This window comes from Aedes aegypti, chromosome 2, assembly GCF_002204515.2.
Source record: "Aedes aegypti strain LVP_AGWG chromosome 2, AaegL5.0 Primary Assembly, whole genome shotgun sequence".
NCBI classification, from domain to species: Eukaryota; Metazoa; Arthropoda; class Insecta; order Diptera; family Culicidae; genus Aedes; species Aedes aegypti.
In genome coordinates, this window is record NC_035108.1 from 158,058,953 (window position 1) to 158,082,195 (window position 23,243).

The following is a 23,243-nucleotide window of genomic DNA, read 5'->3' on the forward strand; positions in this document are numbered from 1 at the left end:
TGGCTGCGTACGAATGCAGGTCAATTTGGGGATGAGAGGGAAATGTTGACGTGTTACTTGCTTTATAGACACCGAAGAGTCCTCTGCACTTCCGCAAGAAAACACTGGGAGTTTGGATACGGGAAAGGATTCGTTTTGGTAATCGATAAAGATATAATTTGTTATGAATACGTTAGCATATATACGGGACGAAACAAAATGTACAAATAAACTCCGAAAAAAGCGTTTTATGCGAGGAAACTCATCAATCTGACGATTTTATCCACTGTGTTTTGCGGGTTTGATGTAATTTGTATGAAAAAAAACGAGTTATTACTTGAACTTTGATGAAGCTTCTAGTTGTCTGGGGTCTTTCAAATGATTTTTTGAACCCGATCTGCTCGCCTAACTAAGCAAATTCCTTAATAACTAAAAGCAGATGTTTTTTTACTGAAACATATCAATTTGTCCAAACTATCACTGTTTCTGTGTGTGGTAGAGCCGATATCAATATCAGTACCGACTACACCGCTTCGTGCCTATCCGACTGATATCGTTCGGAATGCGTTGTACATCACTCGGGCAGTCTCACTTCCACCTTGCACAAGCATGGTTATTTGGTTACCACCGCGTGCGTGCTATCGATCATAGACCGAACCTTCAAGTCGTTACCACATAATGGCGACGAGGATGGGATCCTTATCGATCAATTGAGCTAATTCAATATAAAGTGACAAACTCCATTATTAATATTAGCAAATAGTAGAAACATTTCGAAAAAAGAAAATGTGTTCAAATGATGCCGATCAAATACTTATTTTGATGCAGTGGTTTTCTCTCGGTAGTGAAAGTTTATTGTTTGCCCTGTTTCGAGTGTTTAATTGCGCAATGTATTGACGTAAAAAAATATTTTATTTTATAAGTTCAAACTAAGTGAAACAAACGAGGTTTGAAAAAGCATAGATGTGATAATCCGCAGAAGAACAAAGCGGTTGTGGTGAGCAGTTTTTTTTTTCATTCCGCTATTGTTGCAAGTGCTCAAGGTCACAGCGTTCAAGGTCGCGTTTGAGTTTCGGTGTGAAAGACCAAGCGCACCGATGTGCCACAATAAAAGAAAGAAAGAGGTATGATTGATTATGAAATGCATTTGGTTTTGGATCTTGAATGTTGGATATTAGAATGCTGTAAACCAAGGTAAGTGTCCTGAAAACTTTGAAATACAACTGTTTGATTACGCCATGTGCCGGATGTTTTAGAACAAAACGATCATAAATTATTCTAGAGGAAGAAGTTGTTCTTTAAAAAACGAATTGAATTGAGATTTGGGTACGGTAAAATGCATGTTACCATTAAAAAAGCCTAGAAATAAGGGTGGCTTGTGACATGTGTTGACATGGTGTTGTTTGTTGGGATGAAGGGATTAACAGTCGTATGTGTGAGTGAAGTGGTCGCTTTTTGTGTGTTTTGTCCGATTAATAATTTAAGAAATGTCTTATAGACGCTCTTGAATGCTGCAGGAAATCATATGATCGCTGAGATGATGATGATATGAAACCAAACGCAATGGATGATATGAAATGATATAAAATACTCAAGAGGGAAAAACGCTCTTAGATGATGCGAAAAATTAAATGATTATTTTTGGATAGCATGAGAATCGGATGATCGCTCTTCAATGTTGCGAAGAACTAGAGAGTCACTCTTAGCTGACACAAATAAAAGGAAAATTTATGATCGTTTTTAAATGATAAGAAAAATCAGACAATCGCGCTTGAACGCAGTCACGGGAAATAATTTTGGAAAATACGTAAAGCAGAAGATCACTCGTAAATTGAGAATAATGAGAAAAAACAAATAGATGATCGCTCTTAGACGATGCAAAGAATCAATCAATGGCTGATTTTATGACTGATCGCTTTTAAATGTGGCGAGGACTCAGATAAATGCTCTTAGATGATGCGAAGAATCAATGAATGGCTGATTTAATGACTGATCGCTCTTAAATGTTGCGAGGACTCAGATAAACGCTCTTAGATGATGCAAAGAATGAATCAATGGCTGATTTAATGACTGATCGCTCTTAAATGTTGCGAGGACTCAAATAAATGCTCTTAGATGATGCGAAGAATCAATGAATGGCTAATTTAATGACTGATCGCTCTTAAATGTTGCGAGGACTCAGATAAACGCTCTTAAATGATGCAAAGAATGAATCAATGGCTGATTTAATGACTGGTCGCTCTTAAATGTTGCGGGGACTCAAATAAATGCTCTTAGATGATGCGAAGAATCAATCGATGGCTATTGGATGATATGAGAAAAACGTATAATAGTATCGCTCTTGAATTTTAGAAGATGTGAACAATCATATGATTGGTCTTGATTAATAAGAATGAAATAGATTATCGCTCTTAAATGTTGCGAACAATGAGTCGATCACTCTTGGATGATGTGAAAAAAAAAGTCAAATGATCACTCTTGAGTTCTGTGATGCTTCAGATAATAGCCACTGTATGATGTGAAAACCTGTTGACCACTCTTAAATGATGTGAAGAATCATTTGATTGCCCTTGAATGGTGAAAAAAAGATGATCGCTCTTGGATGTTGCGAAGAATAAGTTGATCACTCTTGGATGATGTGAAAAGAAAAAGAATCATATGATCGCTCACGAATGCTACGACGACTCTAATAAGTGCCCATGAATGATGTGAAAAATAATAGTTGTTCACTCTTAGGTATATGATGTGAAAATCATATGATCGATTATGATGAACACAAGTGGTCGCTTCATGATAATGCAAAAATATATGTACCTTGATGATTGTCTTATAAATATAGAAGTGAACACTGTTCGCTCTTGAACGATACTCAAAATAATTGATAAGCTGCATGAAAGTAGAGTAAAGTAAAACGCATTATAGATTGTAGCAATTATAGATCATAGTGTGCCATTGTGTCTATTGTTCATGCACTTATTGTGCTAGATCTGTTAATGGATACCCCAGTTGGTTTGACCACATTTTATCTGAACACGTTTAAATTTGTAACCTGTTAATCTGCACATCGTTCAGAATAAAATGATTCAAACGTCAATTATAAGATGGAATTGTTCAAATTAAAAATGAAAAGTGATGGTTTGCTTGAGGTCTCGTTCAAATTAGCGGATTGGACGGTATAATTATGGTTTTGTGAATGACTCAAACGTCAATATTACGGTTTTGTAAGATACGAATGATTTTCAGAACTAAGCAGCAGAAAAGGAATGCATGAATTGCATACTCAAGGATCAGGAGCAACATATCATAACGTGGGTGCCAAGCTTGGAGCACCAGAATATGAAACAGATGTGTAATACTGCTGCTGGTAATACACTTGTATAAAATGATAAAATATAAATATATTGCGTACATAACAAAATGAAGTTTTCCAGACTGGTACTATATACGTAATTGAAATCGTATCAAATTCTCTCAATATATCTAGGTATGTATGAAGGGAGAGACTAAGAATAGAAACAAAAACCAACTCGATGCCAACAGTTGTTATGAACCTGGTAACTGAAGTACTGTACCAGGGCGTGATAGAAGGAAAAAAATATGGCAACCGATTTTGTTATCGATTGAATATGTTTGTAACGTAAACGGTATCTACTTGATTTTTTCCAGGTTCATGTCTGCTTTAGGATTACAAAAATGAAACACAAATATAGAATTCAGTAGAATCTGTAGTAGAACAATAGTATATTTGCACTAAAGGAATGGATCCGAAAAAAACATGTATTAAAAAAAACTGCGTTTGAACAAAAATAAAGGATATTGCAAAATAGTAACAACAACACAAATGGTGCAGAATAGTTTGTAAGGTGAGGAAACGACATATGTGGTAATAGTTTTGGAATTCGTTTGTTCAGACAGACTTCAGTGCCATATAATAACTGAAATCGAATGATTGGATAGGGAATATAGTGTTGCATATGGATAATAATGTTCTATTTCTAATGCTGCAATCTGTGAAAAATTGAGAATTTAGCTTTGTGATAATGATTTTGTGTGTAGCTGTACCCAAGACAAAACCTTTTAATGAGTTATGATGGTACTGGAATGAAATACTAATTAACCTAATTTGGGTAACGACATTTCACGGCTATCTCAAATCACAGATAATTATTAAATAAAAAATACGTAGAAAATACGCAAAATTATCACACGTTAGGAATCAACTTGAAACAAATATGGAACAACGATTAGATCGGTCGATTTTTTGAGGTTATCAAAATCAATGATTGTAAGAAATTGGTTGGAAAATTCGATAATTTATATTTTCTATTTTCAAAAAAGGCTTGTTCTTCGAAAGCATCATCAATCAGAAGCCTGATGGAAAAAATCAAGTTATTTTTGGAGCAACAATTTTACAGATATAATAAAATCAATTTTCCCGTATATTTTTAAATAATTTTTTTTTAAATTTGATGGGAATTGATATGAGTAGAATTTTTTGTGTAAAAGTACGTCCTGACGGAAGTCCTAATATAGTATTAATATGAAAAAAAACTTACGCCTTCATAGAGTTACTTAGTAAGTCCCCACGTCACATTCAAAGCACAACAGGAACACAATTGTTTTATTCTTAGAAGACCTATCAAAGTACATTGACAATCATCAAAATTGGCAACACTGCTGTAATAAAATCGATTTTATTTTCCACATATTATTTTCATAATATGTTATTCTGAGATTACCAATTGAAAAATTCGGAGAATACTGTTTACAATTTGCTGTAGATCGATAAATATGCGTACATGATTTTAAAAGTATGAGACTTTTTAGTAAAACTACCGTAAACAGTAAAAATTATACTTAAGTCTGTAGTTTAATCTCACGATTTAGCTTTCGTTTATACTAATATAGTTTCTTTAGTAATCCAAACTAGTTTTGAACACGCTTTTTACTTTTCTCTTTTACTGGGAGTGAAAGGATGGTGTATCAGCAAATTTGGCCATATATGGGTAAATCACTAAAGTTACCTAATGTCATAGAATGGTGGAATATAATTGATATTTTTAAAGCTTTACCTTTAGTAGAATAGTAAAGGATACAAACATACAATTTGTTCATAAAAATAAGGATTTTTGTTTTGCGAAAAATAATAATAAACTTTGACGGACAGCTTTTTTTAAGAGTTTTTGGAAAAACTATTTAGCTCTTCAACCAAATGCATTTTCAAAGATTTTATATTTTCATAGCATTTAAGAATAATAGGTCTACGATACACAGAAAACCGATTACGATTTTATCAATAAATAAAAAAGATATAGCATAAACAAAGTATCCACTTTATAAAATGAACAGTCCTTATAATACGGTGTTAGGGCAGGATCGTGGCTTCGGTGGAGAATTGGGTCACACACGAACGTTTCAGGCACTACCGGACTTGGTACGGTTTTCGGAACTGGGCATCAAAAGAATCACCAGTGAAAATCAATATTTTAACATATCAACTTTATTTGAACTTTGAAGTTGCCTCGATAATGGATTGGATTATACTGACTGAATTTTATTGCAACTAACTCGCTTTTGTACCCTACGTTGTGTGAAATCTTTCGTTTAACGAATTATTAGCTATGAAAAAAAAAAAAACAGACAGCATTGCCGTCAGCTGAAATGTTATACCTGCATGTTGGGCTACAATTGACTTGAGAACGGTAAATACTTGTCTTGTTGATTGCTGCTGGTCTTGAAAACCAAATATCATTGTAGGTTCGATAAACTCCAACAAAAAAAATGTCGCTATGGAAAACTGTTGGTACTTTTGATAAATTGGATATCAATCGTAAAAAAAATGAAACATTTTAAGCTTCGGTTTTATTACAATCGAAACAACCACAGAGTATATAAAACAATACCGAACAAGTAGAAAACTAACATATACTATCCACAAATCAGCAACGAAACACATTACTCGAGAGCACAACACAACAATTTTTGACAGGAATTAATTGACGACGTTTAACGCAAAGACTAAATGTGGTCTTTATATGACCAGGAGAATTAATCCTAAAACACAGATAAAGATTTTGGGGACCACAAGAATATAGGCCAATAAAACTTATTCAATAATATATTCTTTTGTGGAGAGGTTCAGATCAAATTTCATAAGAGAACCTAACAATCTCATTAGGAGGACGTAATCTTGTTGTATATTTTATTCACGTAGTTCTACATCATTGTTATATGCATAGAAACAATAAGGTTGGCAGTTTCAGTTAAAAATAGTACAGTACAGATTTCATCATTGAGCCGTTGTTTCACTAAGTACTCGATGTTGTCTGATGAACCATGTTAGATATAAAGTTTCATGATGATCCCTTTAGAGAGCCTTGCGGAGTATTCCGGTTTCGTGACTTGATGTTTTCATTGGTCGGTGGTCTCTTTATTGTCAACTTATGGAGGGTTGACTGTATCTAATAGTATTGCTCATACATTCTGCTAGCCCCACTCGTATATGACGCGAAAAAATCTGGAGGTAGTTAGGCTAATCGAAGAAAATATGAAATATGCACCGGCAGACTTCGAGCAACTAACTTATAAGACTTCTTTGTTGAAAATTAGTGATAGTATTCCAAAAAAAAACTTATGTGAGGTGTAATAGTTTGACTAAAATTAAAACGAGTAATGCTCTTGAATTAAACTGTGACATGCATAATAATAAAATGATAAATAATTCATAATAAACATCTTTGAAGGAAAGGGGGATGTGGTAGAGCCGATATCAATATCAGTACCGACTACACCGCTTCGTGCCTATCCGACTGATATCGTTCGGAATGCGTTGTACATCACTCGGGCAGTCTCACTTCCACCTTGCCCAAGCATGGTTGTTTGGTTACCACCGCGTGCGTGTTATCGATCATAGACCGAACCTTCAAGTCGTTACCACACTGTGTATCAACATTTAGTTTTCTTTTCTCTGCATGACTAAATGTGACAAGCTTAAATCTAAAAGTCGTCATTCACAGTTTCAGCAACAAGTGCGGATAAAAAAGTGATTGAGTTATTTTATGTCCGTATTTGCTGTTGTCGAGTATGCATCATACCGTGAAGGGTCATTATCATGCACATATGTGCATCAAACTTTACAAACGTCTGTCATATCTATGCCAAATATATGCATTTTTATTAATTTGTCAAGTGTACGGATCTTGGTCCCATACAGTATATTGTGATGATGCTCAAGCGCAAAAGTATTTTCTCCACGATATTAAACTTTACACTCTAGAGCGAAATATAGTGGCGACCAGGGATGAGAAAAGTACTGGAGCAAACATTTACCGCCTCTACATTTACATCTTTCTACACGACCATCAAAATCCAAAGCAAACCATGACGGTTCAAAACAAAAAACGTCACGGCTCTTCAAAAAATGTAATCTTCTTCTTCCTAACGTTTTTCAATTCCGAATGCGAAATGACTCGAGCACAGTGGTGACACGATTTTTGCGGTTTTCGGGGTTTTGCATTTTTGCTCGATAAAGGCAGTATGAAATTGAACTTGTTTATATGTATCGTAACAGAATGATTGTGGTCTTTCTGTTAGAGCTAATAGATTTCAATTAGTTGAAAACACAAGCGAAATATTAGCGATTGAATGATTTAACACTTTTTTCAATCATTCAGCTTGGAATGGCTGCCCGAAAATGGTCATAGTGGAGAGACAAAAACAGTCAAGCAGTGTGTGAACCGTTGGCAGCGCAACGCCTGATGGTATTGATGCTGCTGCTGCTTTGTGTTTTGGTGGAATGGCAGAATCGATGAACTGTGGTGAATTGTGGTCACAGTTCCCAAGACTGGTGGCGACATGTAGTTAGAAGCATAAAACATGTAATTTGCTGTTATTTGTTTAGTATGCCTCACAGCTGCTGCCGGCGCTATGCCTTTTGAATGATGTGAAGTTGGTCGGAAATTTTTATTTTCAATTGCTATAGAACTCATGGCAGCTGGTGATATTTTATTGAACACCATATTATATAATATAACGATTATTCAATTTTCTTGATGCATATTTCAAATGTTTTTTTTTTTTCGATCGTGTTAAATACGGTTTGACAATGTTTTTGTTAGTATGTTTCTTGTGCGTCATGAGTTAATTAATTTAGTCGAGAAAATATAATCATTTATATCCTTGGAAGATATGCGTCATATGAGAACCAACCAGCCAACCGGATACTCTCGAGCAGTTCCACTTTCTGTTTACTTATCATCAAAGTATGAATGCACGGAAAATGAGTAGAGTTTTGCAGCCTTGTACAGGGAGAGGCAAATTCAGGTGTACATCACCTATGTAAAACATAGGCCTCAAAATGGTCCTCGAAGCGTATTCGCTGACAGCAGCGTCAACAAAAAATCTACCATGCTACCAAAGGCTTCAAGTGAGGGATATAAATAACTTATAAGTTTTTTGTTTCTTTTCGCGATATCACCGCGCTGAACGAGACAGCTGAGTATGATAACACGGTGGCATGTGACTTTGTCCTTGTCCAGCTGTTTTTTCCTTCCGTACTTGTTCATATGCCCCCCGGAGAATACTAAAAACAGCTGTTGAAATTCTAGGATTTGCTTCGTGTTCATTTTTCTGTGGCTTGCTAGCACTGATGGATGATGATTGTTCAACAAGCCAACATTTAAATTTTATTCGTGATAGATCAAAAAACAGAACATAATTCATGTCTTAATTTTACCTCGGTTCAACCCACCCCAACTTCATCGCATTATTAAACTTTCACCAAACCGTTCAAACAATATGCACAAATAACAGTGAATCACTTTCCGTCGGATGGTCCGTTGGTCTTCTGGATGGCTCCCTGTCTAGCTGGAAAGTGGAATTCAAAAGCCATTTGCCCTGAAGCACGTTCTCTACTGGCACGAGCCGAGCGCAACTGGTGTTTTCTGAGCTGGAATGGGGAAATGTATGGTGGTAGCCTCGGAGCCGCAGAACCGACCGTGGAATGTGAATATGGAACCACTTGACACACAGCAGATATGACGACAAGCCTACAGAAAATGAAGCATGGAAAGTCACTTTCCAGCTCTCCGATGGATGGAGCGGGAGAATGTGCAGTATAAATTGTTCGCCAGAGGATACCGGGGTAGGTACATATTTTCGCTGTGAAAACTATGCGGTTGCGGTCGACGGTAATAGATTTTCCAGGTTTGTTTTAAATTCGTAATGTGACGGGAGTTTTGAGGTCAGAACAATTTGTTTTCCTATACAGGAAACTTTTGAATGATTCCTTGTAGATTACAATTATTCAAGCAATGTGAAATTGGACCATACACAATCAAGAATATCGTAACGACTGTAAAAGTAAATCGTTATTTGATTTCTTTCGCAGCATTGTAACATTGCATTGAATATGGTTGAACAAATAGAAAATTGCTTATAATCTTATTAAAAATGATTATATTACAGCCATTTTCGTGATCTTATTACACCCACGCGAAAATTACGTTCTCGTTATTCGCCTGGGTATCGATTTGATGCGTTTGTGCCAAAGACCGAGTAAAAGTCAGACAATTTATTACCTTCTTTCAAAGAAGTTGGCATTAACGGAAACATTATATCACCCTTTAGTGCAATGTGCACTGGGCAATCATCTAGTTCGTGGTTATTTTGGTCGATGGATATGGCTCACATCCATAAGAATCGTTCTTCATCATCATCATCTTATTCTTCTTCTTCTTTTCTGCATTACTTTCCAACTGGGATATAGCCTGTATCTTACTAAGATGTTCTTTTAGCATTTTCACAGTTATTAAATGAGAGGTTTTTTGTTAAATTTGAATTAATATATCATCTGGCCAGCAAGATAATATTCGATGACATGGGAAGTCAAGATTACGGTCTTAAATTAGTCATAGTGTTGAATTTCGTTCATTTTACTCTTTTTTCGAGCTCTGAGCACTTCTTCAGTTATTCATTGAGAACATCTTTCTCAAGGTAAACAATTTTGAATTTGTACCTACATATATCAAACCGCGGATACTAAAACAAAATGCTGCCTTACAAAGTACGTAAAATTTCCAACCAGAAAATTTCCGGCACACCATCGTTATGGTTTTACATCATAGCTTACGAAGTCTCATTGATCGTGGGAGACTTCAAAACTGTTTGTGCAAGTTTTCCCTTAAGCACATTAAATTTCCTCCAAAAACGTAGAGGAAGTTCACTGGGGGAGAAAATATCTTTATTTCGTTGTCATGTCTATGGTAGCGAGCGGTGAAGCGCCACAAAAAACGGTTCGAAACGGGAAAGTTCAACTTCAACCAAAACCTAGGATAGGTATGGAACGTTGTGGTGCAACCAAAGTGTGGTGCCAACCGAAAGCGGCTTCCATAATAAGGAGCGGAAAATGCCAATTTTCCAGATATCCTTCCGCTCTGTTTTCGCCGTGCGAATCTCCATGGTGCTTTGTGGGGCACCTTTTTTCGCGGAATTTTCATCGCTTGTGATTTCAGCGGCTTGACTGCTGGAGTTTTTGCCAACTGCAGCACAAATTTTACGGGTTGAAAAATGATTTAAGGAGATATGTCATATTGGAACAGTTTTGGAAAGTTGTGTGCAGCCATTATCAAATTTATATGAATTTTACCATCATGGGAAATAACTAAATCGACACGAAAATTGAATTCAGGGGATAGGCAAAACTTTGCCCAAGCTCAAATGGATGCATCTGAATGCATTCGATGGCAAATTTTTTCTAGTTTTAATAATTTGCCTGGCAATGCATATTGGCTACCGGACATCGATGATGTTCCGGATTTCATGTACAAATCACATTTGTGCGGTGTGAAGTTCAACAAAAACCAAATGAAGATTGAATGCAGGTGGACGCATTCAGATTCGTAGGAAATCTTCCGAAATATGGCTATTTGCGTAAAACTGGTTTTGGAGAATATGACCAGTCACGTTTGTATTTCCAATCATGTATATATCAACCGGAATTATATCCATATACTTACCCCAGGTACCGTCGTGCGGGGTGGCATTGGTCCATAAGGGCCAATATTTTTAAAGCACCTCAACACCGGAATAACGAAAACAATGTAGCAAACTTCGAGAATACGTTATAAATAGCTTCTAGATGGTCACAGATTAGACGTTTGTACTAGCCATGAAATCCATCGAAAAGGGCGGTCAAAGTCACCCCCTAGGTCCAATATCACCCCGCACGGCGATAACTAATAAGCCGTATATTGGACCAAAATGTTGATTTCAACCATAAATTCCAATAAGCCGTCCAATAGCACTATTTAAGCCGTATATTGAGTTTTGGGTCCAATATATGGCTTACCTGGGACGTATTGACACATTTTCTGCATAATGATAGCGCTTGAGCTACTGAACCACTTTGCCGAAGGCGCAATATTTCTAAGTGGTCAGGATCCTGAGATATCAGAAAAACACTCACGATGCTCACTAGCACTGCCTGGTGACAGAATTCCGCAATCTTCCATTCTCCGCGCAGTCCCACTTGTGCTGCCACCTCGCCATAGATCCGACTCTGGCGATCTTCCGTACGTTTCTGATGTATCTTCGTAGTTCTCGATATCCTCCGTGAAAGTGATGCAAATGGGGATCATACCGGGTATTAGGCATACAGCATCTGACGATTGTTCTATACGCACTCGCGACTCGCACTGCCTTCAGCCGCGGTTTCACTTCATTTCTAGTGCCTTGCCCCTACCAGGAAGTTCATACTTCAACGCCTTCTCAGACTTTTCGCATGCGTAATCAACGTGGCTGTTGAAATTCAGCCGATCGTCGATCATTATTCCTAGCTGCTTCAACACGCGCTTCGGTGCAATCACATACCTTCCGACGTTGACCTCCATCTGCTGAACCGCGTTGCAGTTGCTGACTAGCAGTACCTCTTGTGGTGAGCTATCTGCAGTTTGGATCCGCTCATCTAGTCCTCGATTACGTTTATTGTTTCCATCACTGACATCTCCACTTCTTCCAGCGTCTCGCCCATCACCGTTAGTGACACATCATCCGTAAAACCAACAGTCTCCACCTTCCTGGGTATCCTCAGTGTCAAGACTCCGTTGTACATCCCGTTCCAAAAAGTTAGACCGAGAATGGAACCTTGAGGGACGCCAGCTGTCACTTGCATTGACTTCTGCCCTTCATTTGTTCCGTAAACCAGGATTCTGCTCTGGATCTTGCACAGAAAGTCGGGAACTTCGACGCCTTTTCAGCAGCATGGAAAATCGAAAAAGTTGCAAATGTTTTGTCCAATACTGTAGGTACAGCATACAACATGGCTGGCCTGAAAATTTGTTTGAATATCAAAAGCTTGTTCTTAAGACAAAGTTTTGATTTTCTATATATAAGGGGATAGAGACATTTTACATATTTATTACATTTGGCTTGAATGCCCTCAATGTGATTTTTGTAAGTTAAATTCTTATCTAGCATAAGCCCTAGATACTTAACTTCATTTGACCAATTTATTGGAACTCCTCTCATCGTGACAACATGTCTACTTGAAGGTTTCGAATAAAGAGCTTTGGGTTTATGTAGGAATATTATTAGTTGAGTTTTGGAAGCATTAGGAGAAATCTTTCATTTTTGCAAGTATGAAGAAAAAACATCCAAACTTTTTTGCAATCAACTACAGATGACACGCAGGCTTCGTCCTTTGGCGGAGAGGCCTGTGTCATTCGCAAACAAGGATTTTTGACATCTTTGAGGTAACTCAGGTAAGTCAGATGTGAAAATATTGTATAATATTGGTCCCAAAATGCTGCCTTGGGGAACACCAGCTCTGAAGCTTGAAAATAGCCCAAAAATACATAATTGATTTGAAGCACACCTAAATTTACTCTAAATTGAGTGAAATTTTGGCCAGGAGTTCATTTCGCAATGAAAAATCAAAGTATTGGTTGACTGGGCAGTTTCTAGACATTTTTGAAAATATGAATAGGTCTTATGTGCATTCTCTTGAAATATGATTGTGTTCCTAGAAATGATCTAGCTCGAACGACATTTTTCGTAATTGCAAAAAATGTTGTATGCAACGCGTTGCAAAACTCGATATTCAAAATATTTCGATATTCGATTTTCGAAAATCATCATTTTGCAACTTGTTGCATAAATAACTTTTTTAGTTTTGACTTTTACACCATTTTACTTGGGCCTTAATAGAGTAAAAAATAACAAATCTTGTTAAAACATAGTTTAGAGGGGGTGAAACCTTGTGTTTTCACCCTACTAATATAAGTCGCCCCATTATTTGCGTTAAAGTAACGACTATTGGACTATTGAAATTTGGTGAAAAATGGCAGTGATGTTGACAAACATAATTTACATACAGGGGGTTGTCAAAAGAACAGGGACAGGCAAAAATTGGGCCAACTTCGGAATGCGTTAACTTTGTCAAACATTAACCGATTTCAGTTCTTTAGGAAGTACTGGACGGGTCCACTAATCTTGTTTTGAGGTGCTCCCACGGAGATTATATATGACCACCAGATACCAGTGATAATCCGGATTTCCGGAAGCATGACCTATACAGTAAAACTATGAAGTGTAATCAAAGACATCAGCTGAAAATTCAAAACTTTACTGCACATGGAGATAGAAGACGAAATGCTGAAGCGATGTGACAAGTATTAAGATTGGTCTAGAAACAACCAATATATGGTCATTTCCCCGGAATTGGCGCCGGTAATGGATCCGAATTGGGATCAAATAATTTATCCACTCAACATATGTCATGCAATATTGTTTCATCCATGGCTCATCATGAAGAATCCTATTTTAAATTGAAAATGAGTCTTTTACATATATGGCCACTCATGGCGCAAATTGCCCCAGGAAAACTTTGCATACGGGACATTTCGGGTTTCTCACCAAAACATATCATGCACATCGGTCAATCACGGAATATCAACCATTGATATGTGTAATCAGTCTAAGCTAAAACATATCATGCGACGGTTCATTCTGCATATTTTGTCGTAAATAGGGCAACTGAAGACTCATTCTTCATGTCTAGTCATGAATAGGTTAACTGCAAAATGAAAATGGATATTTACCTAGAATGGCCACTTTTGGGACCCCGGAAGTATCCGGAGGAACCTGTCATTGGGGTCATTCCTGTTTTTGCACCGAAACATATCAAGCGACGACTTATTTTTCAATTCTTGTCGTGAAAAGTGTAACTGTGGACTTTATGTGTATATATATATATATATGTATATATATATATATATATATATATATATATATATATATATATATATATATATATATATATATATATATATATATATATATATATATATATATATATATATATATATATATATATATATATATATATAAAATTACGGATTACGGTGAAATTTCACTACCTATATATATATATATATATATATATATATATATATATATATATATATATATATATATATATATATATATATATATATATATATATATATATATATATATATATATATATATATATATATATATATATATATATATATATATATATATATATATATATATATATATATATATATATATATATATATATATATATATATATATATATATATATATATATATATATATATATATATATATATATATATATATATATATATATATATATATATATATATATATATATATATATATAGGTAGTGAAATTTCACCGTAATCCGTAATTTTTTTTAAGTGTGTAGGGGTCATTTTAAGATAAAATTACATATTTGGTATAAGAGACAAGAATTTGGTGTTTCAACAAAGTGTCTTGAATTAACATGTGCCTAAAATTTCGCTGAAAACACCGACCGTCTAACTCCTACATGTATATTTTTAACTCTCTTTTATGTGATATAATCACCGCTGGTGTCAAAGGAAGCGCTTTTACAAATCAAGAAACTTCTCTGAACAAAATTTTCTCTAAAATCAACCGTTTAGAGGCTATTCTATTTTGGTAACGAAGCCGACAGAAGATCACTGTGCAGTGCTTCTATCTTATATCATTATGCAAGGTTAGCTAGAAACAAGTTAGCTTAAACTAATGAATGGTCTTGGAAATCATCATGGAAAAGAATATGAAATTTTACATATATTCCATATTGACAAACTAGCAAAACATTATTTACTGAACGTGAAAATAAAACACGGTGTCTCTGGTAGAAAACATTAATATAAAAAAATCAGTATCGCTGAAACACCCACCAAATGAAAGCTTAGGCTTTCTCCTTTCATTTGAGACCGGTTTGAAAATGTTCTATCGGGGGGTCCTTCACATTTTTTTTTTATTTTAGTAAGAAATACGTACCATAGTTGATCTTCTTCCACCAATAGTATTGCTGTTTGCATTTGAGGTGCAAATGTTGAGTAACCATTCTCCAAATGCGGTAACGCAAAATAATCAAAGGACACCTAGCAACGATTACATAAATCACCGCTGCCTTAGCAAGAAAAATCTATCTTTGACATCGCATTTCTTGGAAAAAATCTTACCGCGTTTGGTGTTCCCGCATTTGATGTTTGCATTTCAAACGCACACAGCAATATGATACAATGAATCGATTGTACCATATGATGACAACTCAATCGAACCGTAAAAGGCCATGACAAATATTGCTGGACAAACATTTGAAAAGGGCTGGAGAGGTCTAGAGCCTTTTTTCAGAAACGTTGCTGTTGAGCTCTTTTTGGCTCGTCCATGCAAACTAACATCACTATCAGAAAGATTAGTGCTCGCTCTTCCTGATAGTAGTATTGGAGAGCGTGATCGAGTTGAATTGGGCTCAACAGCGTCTTACAAAGCCATTGTTTACCTATGTCGATGTGCCCTTTTTAAATGTTTGTCCAGATTTCCATAAAACAATCTTGTTTTTGTTTTGGCAGTGTTGCTGTTCAGTTGATTATAAATTCAGTAAATAGTAAAATTGTATATTTTTAATCAACATTTATTCATTTATACTAAAATGGTTGTAAATAGTATTTAAAATTTTAAATAAAATAAAATACCGTCTTAAAATTCAAATATATTTTCATAAGATATTGCTTTTTACGATTAGTAATTAACAAAGCGTTTGAGAAAACATTTTCTCATGGATCATTACATTACAAATGGTTTCACAGATTGCACAAATTGGCATCAATGGTAGGCAAATCGGCGCTGCGTTTGCTTAAGTTGTCGTGTTTTAAGGTGGTATAGCGAAAAATTGGTGCTTGTGTCGCGTGATGAGTTTATAAATTCATTGTTTGGTGTGCTGATTAAAGGTATGCCTGTTAATAATTACAATAAATATATCGCAATTTCACACCTATTAATAAATATATATTTACACTACACTCTGTCAGGAGACCTGGAACATGAAACCGAAAAGCCATGAAGACAATCGTACGAAGATTTGCGTATTGTGTTTAAAGAATATGTGTCTGCAACCGTTATCAGCAATAGTGGTTGATATTATTGAACAGCACATTCTTCACGACATCAGGATAACAGTCTGGTATTGTCCTACAAATATATATCGAGCTTGCACGTTTATTCGTTCAGTAACCAATTCAAACTTTTGAATATAGCATTGTATAAATATAAATACAATTTAAAACCTACCACTCGAAGCATGTAATGATGTGAGAACAACAATCTCACTAAAACTAAAGGGAAAATGTGGTAGACACAGTAATGCAATAAGTAAGTGCCAATTGAATTAGTTGGCTGTCGAATCTACACGGTTTACCACCCAATTGAGAATCTTATTCAACATCTGTGCAATGTAAAAAAAACATTTGTTGGCTGATGACTTGTTTTTGATTAAAAAAAGGGACTTGAGCACCAGATGAACGTTGCAGTTCAGCAGCTGTCTAAGGGGTTTGGATGTTGCAATCGCCCCAAACATCTCTTTCAAAATCAGCAGACTTAACCAATCAGTTCAAGAGTTTTTAAAGGTAACACATCTGCATTTTGATTTGAACGATAATGCAGAAACTGAATTAAAACCTGTAATATACTGTAATAACGTTCAGGGGTTAGTTGATTATGTGACGTCCAAAAAGAGGTTGGCCTAGGCAGTTCGATCTGCAAGCGATGGAGAAGGGTCCTTTAATCCTTTACCCTGTCGATTATCGAGCATAATTCCGACGTCATCGAGACACAAGGCCGATGTAAGGATACTGGCGGAAAAATACTGTTGCTGCTTGCTGTTGCTTCTGGCGTTCCAGAAAAATATGGCAATATTGAGAAAATCTGGAAGACACTGTTGCTTTTGAATAATTTTAGGTGCTTCATTGCTGGAGATTTGAAAATCGTTAATCTGTTTTGCGTAATAATGGGAGATAGTTCAACATTTCCTTGCCCACACAAAAAAGATTTATCCAATGTAGCTGGTCATCCACGAATACTTTGTCACATACCGTGCTGCATCAATACCCGGACACTTAAGTTTCCATGAATGTTCAAAATCCGTTTTGAATAGTTTTTCTTCAAAAGTGATCAAAGTGTTTTTATGCAACGAATACTTTCATGTTTTATCTATGCAAAAACGATAAATTTTCCGATAAAATTGAAGAATTTACCATAAAAATAATTAAAACCGTGGAGCATGTCTTGTCCTTAAATCCGGACACCAGCACAAATCATGTCTGTAAATCCGGACACTTTTGAATCAAAATCCGGACAGCTATTTATTAACATACTGTTAATAAATCACTAAATGTAAAACTTTTCAAATCAACTAAATAAATCACGCTCTAACAAACTGGAGCAATGCGTATGTTTTTTAATGGTTTAAATACTTTAAAATGTGAGCAAATGTATGGTTTGATTACCTGGACTGAGACGACTGTGGGTTGAACTGCACCACTATTAGTACAATTTTTCCACATAATTAACAGCTCCGACTATGTTTTATCATTAATCACACTTGTATTGATTGTCTTGAAAGTTTTCTTCCGATTTAACTCATCAATTATGTTCTTACACCTTATAAACACAATGTTCAATTCCAGTGTCCGGGTTTAAAACACTTGGCTCCAATTCCGGACAGCCTCTTTCGCAAGACGTTTTCACTGTTTCAAACGTGTATTTACTCCATATTTGTGTAATGCTGTGTCGCTAAACTCTTGAACAATCATTTTATGCACCATTATGATAAAATCACAACATTAGAAGTATAATTTCACTACCAAACGTTGTGGGTGCGTTCGTCGACGCTATCAATAAAATCACTTGCACGGCGTAGGAATGACGTTCAACTTTAGCAACTTTTCTGTTTTGTTATTTTTAATTGATTTGAAATGGTAACTAGATGATAAATGAATTACAAACGATCAGCGTTGTTAAAAGCAAAAGTTATAATATAAATGGAACATGTAAACATATTTGTTTTGCCTTAAATTAACGAATATTATCATAGTGTCCGGATATTGGTACCGTCCGGATTTTGATTCACCACGGTACGCGTCCGCGAAATGGAAAAGTCTCGGCTCGGACCATAAACTGCATAAACTGGCGGAGCAGTTCTTCAGTTGTATTTACTATCCACTGCTCGATGGATCACCCGACGAACAAATTGCCCACCACCTTCCTTGCATATAGCACTAGGTGTTGTAAATCCAATTGACAAAAAAGTATAATACATTGATCCAAATAATGTCGAGGAATGGGTAAGCATCAGTAGTTTGATTGTGTGATTCATAAAGATGACCTTAAAATTAATTCTTTTATCATCAGTTGCCAACGCCACAACAAATTTGGATTCACCAGATGAAACTGTCTGATGCTTTTGAAAAATCGGCATGTTTTGGAAGTGCAATGGGATCTAAGTTTGCTAGCAATTGTAATTTATCGTACTGTTCTGTAAATTATCTCTTTTTAATGAAAAAATGTATTTCAGGCGCTTGATTATTCTGATCAGGTACATAAAAGTTGTTTTCAAACGAGTCTGGATGATGATTTTGCAGAAAAGGTTGAGAACTTTTCAAAAACGTGGATTGCTTGTGAAATAGCTCGAAGTTCCATATTTCCGCTATAATATCCCGGAGTTTTGTAAAATCACAGGGAGTGGTTTGAGCAAATACAGGAAACAAGCCAGTGAAACCGTGCATTTCGATTTTCAAGTTGCTTGGAATCTTGTTAAGGTTCCGGAGAACTCCGAAGCATATGATCGACAGCTTCTTTGAGCTGTAGTAATGTACAATAGTGAGCATTTGTAAGCCGTATTATCCGTTTTTACTTTATCGATATGTCGTGTATGTAATTGGTTTAAATAGAATGGTATAATGCTAAATCCTTTTTATTAATTGGTTAACTATTCGTAGTAAAATTTCTCATGGCTACCTAGATAAGCATGAAAGAAAATGACTGTGTGAACCATAATTAAGAAATCAGTACTGAAAAAACGGCATTGTACTGTTTTGAAAAAAATGTTCAGGACCCCCCGATAGAACATTTCCAAACAGGTCTCAAATGAAAGTGGAAAGCCTAAGCTTTCATTTGGTGGATGTTTTAGCGATACTGATTTTTTTATATTAATGTTGTTCTACCAGAGACACCGTGAAAACTTATCGTTCTAAGGAAATGCAAAACCGAATACAGTACTTATTTATTTAATTAATTATTTTATTTTATTCCGCTACAGTTTATATCCTTTGACCGATACACGTATTTCGACCTCAACTGTACGGCCTTACAGTTGAGGTCGAAATGCGCGTATCGGTCAAAGGATACAAACTGTAACGGAATTAAATTGTATAGTACTAAAATCGGTTTTTCATTCATTTAATAATACCTATAAGTAAATGAAAACCCGAATTTAGATCACAAGATCTCGAAAATTTATCATTATCGTTCTAATCTAACAAAGAGATTATGAAATCTTCATTTCAATTTCATAGGTTTCGCATTTCACTGAACATATATCTGTGGGAAAACTAAACAAGCAATCACTCACCTTTCCATCGGTCTTGCGGTATCCCTCGTGAATCTTCCACACTAGTTCCGGGCCGGCGCAGGCGATCTGTTTCCCAATCTCAAAGTACTGAGTAATCGGGTTGGTGTCGTAGGGGTTGGGCGGAGGGGCGCTAGTGCTGCTGCTTTTGAACTTGGAAAACATGGTCGCGGCCGGCATAACATTTAATTGGAAAAGCGGAATGTTGAAAGGCCTTCGGGGGGATCCGTTCGCCAGGGGAGAAGCTTTCGCGGCGGGACCGGTGAGTGTTCGGAAAAAGAACGACAGAGCCTGGGCTCACCACGGACAGAAGTGATGTGGGTGTCCCGGCTGCGAACAGAGGTTTCTATCTCGGAGTGTATCACACGTCACTTACTACGGTGCAAAATCCGTCACGATCGACCACTAATCACTTTCTTCGAACGAACTTCCTACAGCTTGTTAGAACTTCGCGGTAGCCTATTTAATGAACACATAAAATACATGAGACGCACCATAAATAATCACCATTATCAAAAGAGTAATGTCCCAATAAAATATACAACGTACTCCATAAATAAACAAAAAGTTTTCATTAATAGTTTGAACTGCACTGGTGAAACAAATGTACCAAAGAATAAAAGTAAGAGTAAAGTGGGGCAAAAGTTTCATTTGAGAATTTCTAACTAAATTCAAAAATAATATTATAAATATCTTGGTGGTCCGAATGCTATTAAAGTGAGAGACTTTCTCTTCAAATATTTAAAATATCTATAAGGATTTGGAAAAGTGGTGGCAGATCGAAGATATTAATTGACGAATATAAAAAAAAATCGCTCAAACTGAGGTGGTCCGATTTTGGTTGATATCGACGATAGTCGATTAATCGTCTTGTGGACACTTGGTATGAAATAACTTACTAAAGGACCTATGTATCAATGAGAGATTCTCTTCTCTCTCGCTCTCTTTCGATCATTACATTGCAATACTAAATATTTTGGGAAGTTTCTCGCTATGTATCGAAAGAAAATGCATTTCATACAAAAAATGCAACATAAAAGTTAACGTGACTCAATTATTGATAAAAAAAGGGAAGGTCATTTTGGAAAGTTACGCGAAAATGACCCATATGTTATTAATGATGCAAGATGGATTTATCCATTGCTACATTTTGTCACAGTTAAAATATGCCTTATTTTACCAGAACAATGAAGCCTATTCATGGAACATTTTTGCATATTTTTGGAGTATATTGTATATTTTATCGGTACATTAATCCGATTATTTGTGGAGCATTTCAAATTTTATTTTAGTATCGCTAAAACCTTTTGCCGAACCTTACCACTATGCACCACTGTTCCCTCACAATGCCACACACATACAATATTTGTTAATGACTTCTTCTCCACACTTTACGACAGCAGTTTTCCCTCGTCGAACATCAATTTCCCAAGAAGCGACGGTCACCTTTCCACCAGACCAATGATTCGAGCACCCACTTCAAAGGCAAACAATCTGTTTTGATATAATTATCGGACGGTACCGAAATTCATTGGCCGCCTATCAAAAGTGCACACCGTAAATTCGATTTGCTCTCGTCGCCGGTCGTGACAAAAAACTTTCCTTCGACCACTGACTGCTGCTTCTGGCTGACTGCTGATGGAAAGCTGGTTTGAGCATCGACCTTCTGCTCAATTTCGCCGCTGCTCTCAAATTAATGGCGTAATTTTTGTTTGCCCGGGTTTTTCCACGCTGCGTTCTCGGACATAAAATTCGTATTTCCCACCAATTGCCCAGCACGGGGAAACTTTGAAATCCAGTTCACCACTTCGCCCGAACGTGGTTAATTAAAAATCTCCGTTGGTTTGTCCTTTCGTTTTTCCGCTATTCCCAAAGGTTGCACTGTTTTTTTTTTTGAGGAAATCTTTCCAGGCTCGTTATGTTCGGACCTTCGTAACCGTGAGAAAAATTGTTTGATTTAATATGATATTAAATTCTTCACGAATCAGTCAGCTCGAATGGTTTTCTTTCGAATGAAGAGCTCTTGATATGATTTTCCGATGTCAGAGGTGATGAAATTCAGTCGAAACTATTTTCTGTAAACTGGAAAGAAAACGAAAAGATTGAGAACTATTGTTAGAATCAGGGTTGTCAAATTGCTGGTGATGTTTTATGAATGTTTCTGTCAGGAGCACTGATTTATTTACAGATTTTAAATGTGATAATAGTGAATAAGAACAAACATCAGGTAACAAATTCAAATTGATTTATATGTACTGAAAGAATAAATTTTCTTTGTATGCTACGAAAGTTCCCTAATATATCGAATGAGTTTTTCAAAGATGGTTTCAGTGTTCATATTTGATATGATTGAGTCATGATCAAAAAATTGGATATTTTTTGGAGTTCGTCTTAAAATCCAGAAAATTTTATGTTGTATTCGTCGCTGACCGATAGAAAACTTTTCGCTACGAAAATTAATCTTGAGTTCCAACTCCTAATTTATTGAAAATGTTTTAGAGTTCAACAAACAATTAGACAATAAGCAATACATCTTGAGAAGAATCTGCCGTAGATCATATTTGAAACTTAAAAGGATTATGGAATATTATCCAGAAATGTATTCATCCTTTCTTGGAAGAATACATCAAAAAAATTTATAAGGAGATTGCCGTGGATGCTACTCCAGTATCGCCAGATCAGCTGCGTTTACACAAGGAACCAACCGAATGACTGTTTGGGACTAACAGACACCCTCAGTGTATAAGTGCTGGTCAGTCGACCAGTTCAGACGATCCTTGACGAGTGTTGTGAATTTTAATTTTCCGCAAACGATTCAGAAAAGTGTGAAATAAACTGACTAACCTCTAGGGTTACTGTATATATTAGTAATAAGATTACATCTAAGTTGTTGTAAGTATTCTCCATGAAGTTGATTTTATAGGGTGTTAATTTTTTGGTGTGCTTTTCGGGGATATTTTGTACAAAAGAGGGAAGGGAAGGGAAACCGATTATGGGAACATGATGGCGGAGGGAATTAGTGACAAGATGGAGGACAATGATTGGACACACGTGCTGGCACGGAAGTCGAAGGCTAGGCACATAGACAGAGACGACGAGAATGACAGTGACTACGACAGGAAAACAAAACGAAACAAACACAATGAAACGAAACTGAAAAAAGACAAATACCATGCGACTCGGGTTTTGACTGACGACGACGACGACAATACTTACTTACTTACTTATTTGGCTTTACATCAATTATCTTGATAAAGCCTCGCCAACAATATTTCGCCA

The 23,243-nt window shown here is 36.1% G+C and overlaps 1 protein-coding gene across 6 annotated transcripts in view; it reads right to left on the bottom strand.

Moving 5' to 3' along the window:
• Nucleotides 1-23,243, bottom strand: part of LOC5576177 (SCY1-like protein 2) — a 427,894-nt gene that overhangs the window by 297,716 nt on the left and 106,935 nt on the right. For all 6 annotated transcript variants that reach the window (XM_021842934.1, XM_021842931.1, XM_021842932.1 and 3 more), the window contains exons 2-3: nucleotides 21,286-22,046; nucleotides 19,968-20,423 (exon numbers count right to left, since the gene is read on the bottom strand). In XM_021842934.1, coding sequence (XP_021698626.1) covers nucleotides 19,968-20,144 — 177 coding nt within the window. In that variant the 5' untranslated portion in view covers nucleotides 20,145-20,423; nucleotides 21,286-22,046. The remainder of the gene's footprint in view (nucleotides 1-19,967; nucleotides 20,424-21,285; nucleotides 22,047-23,243) is intronic.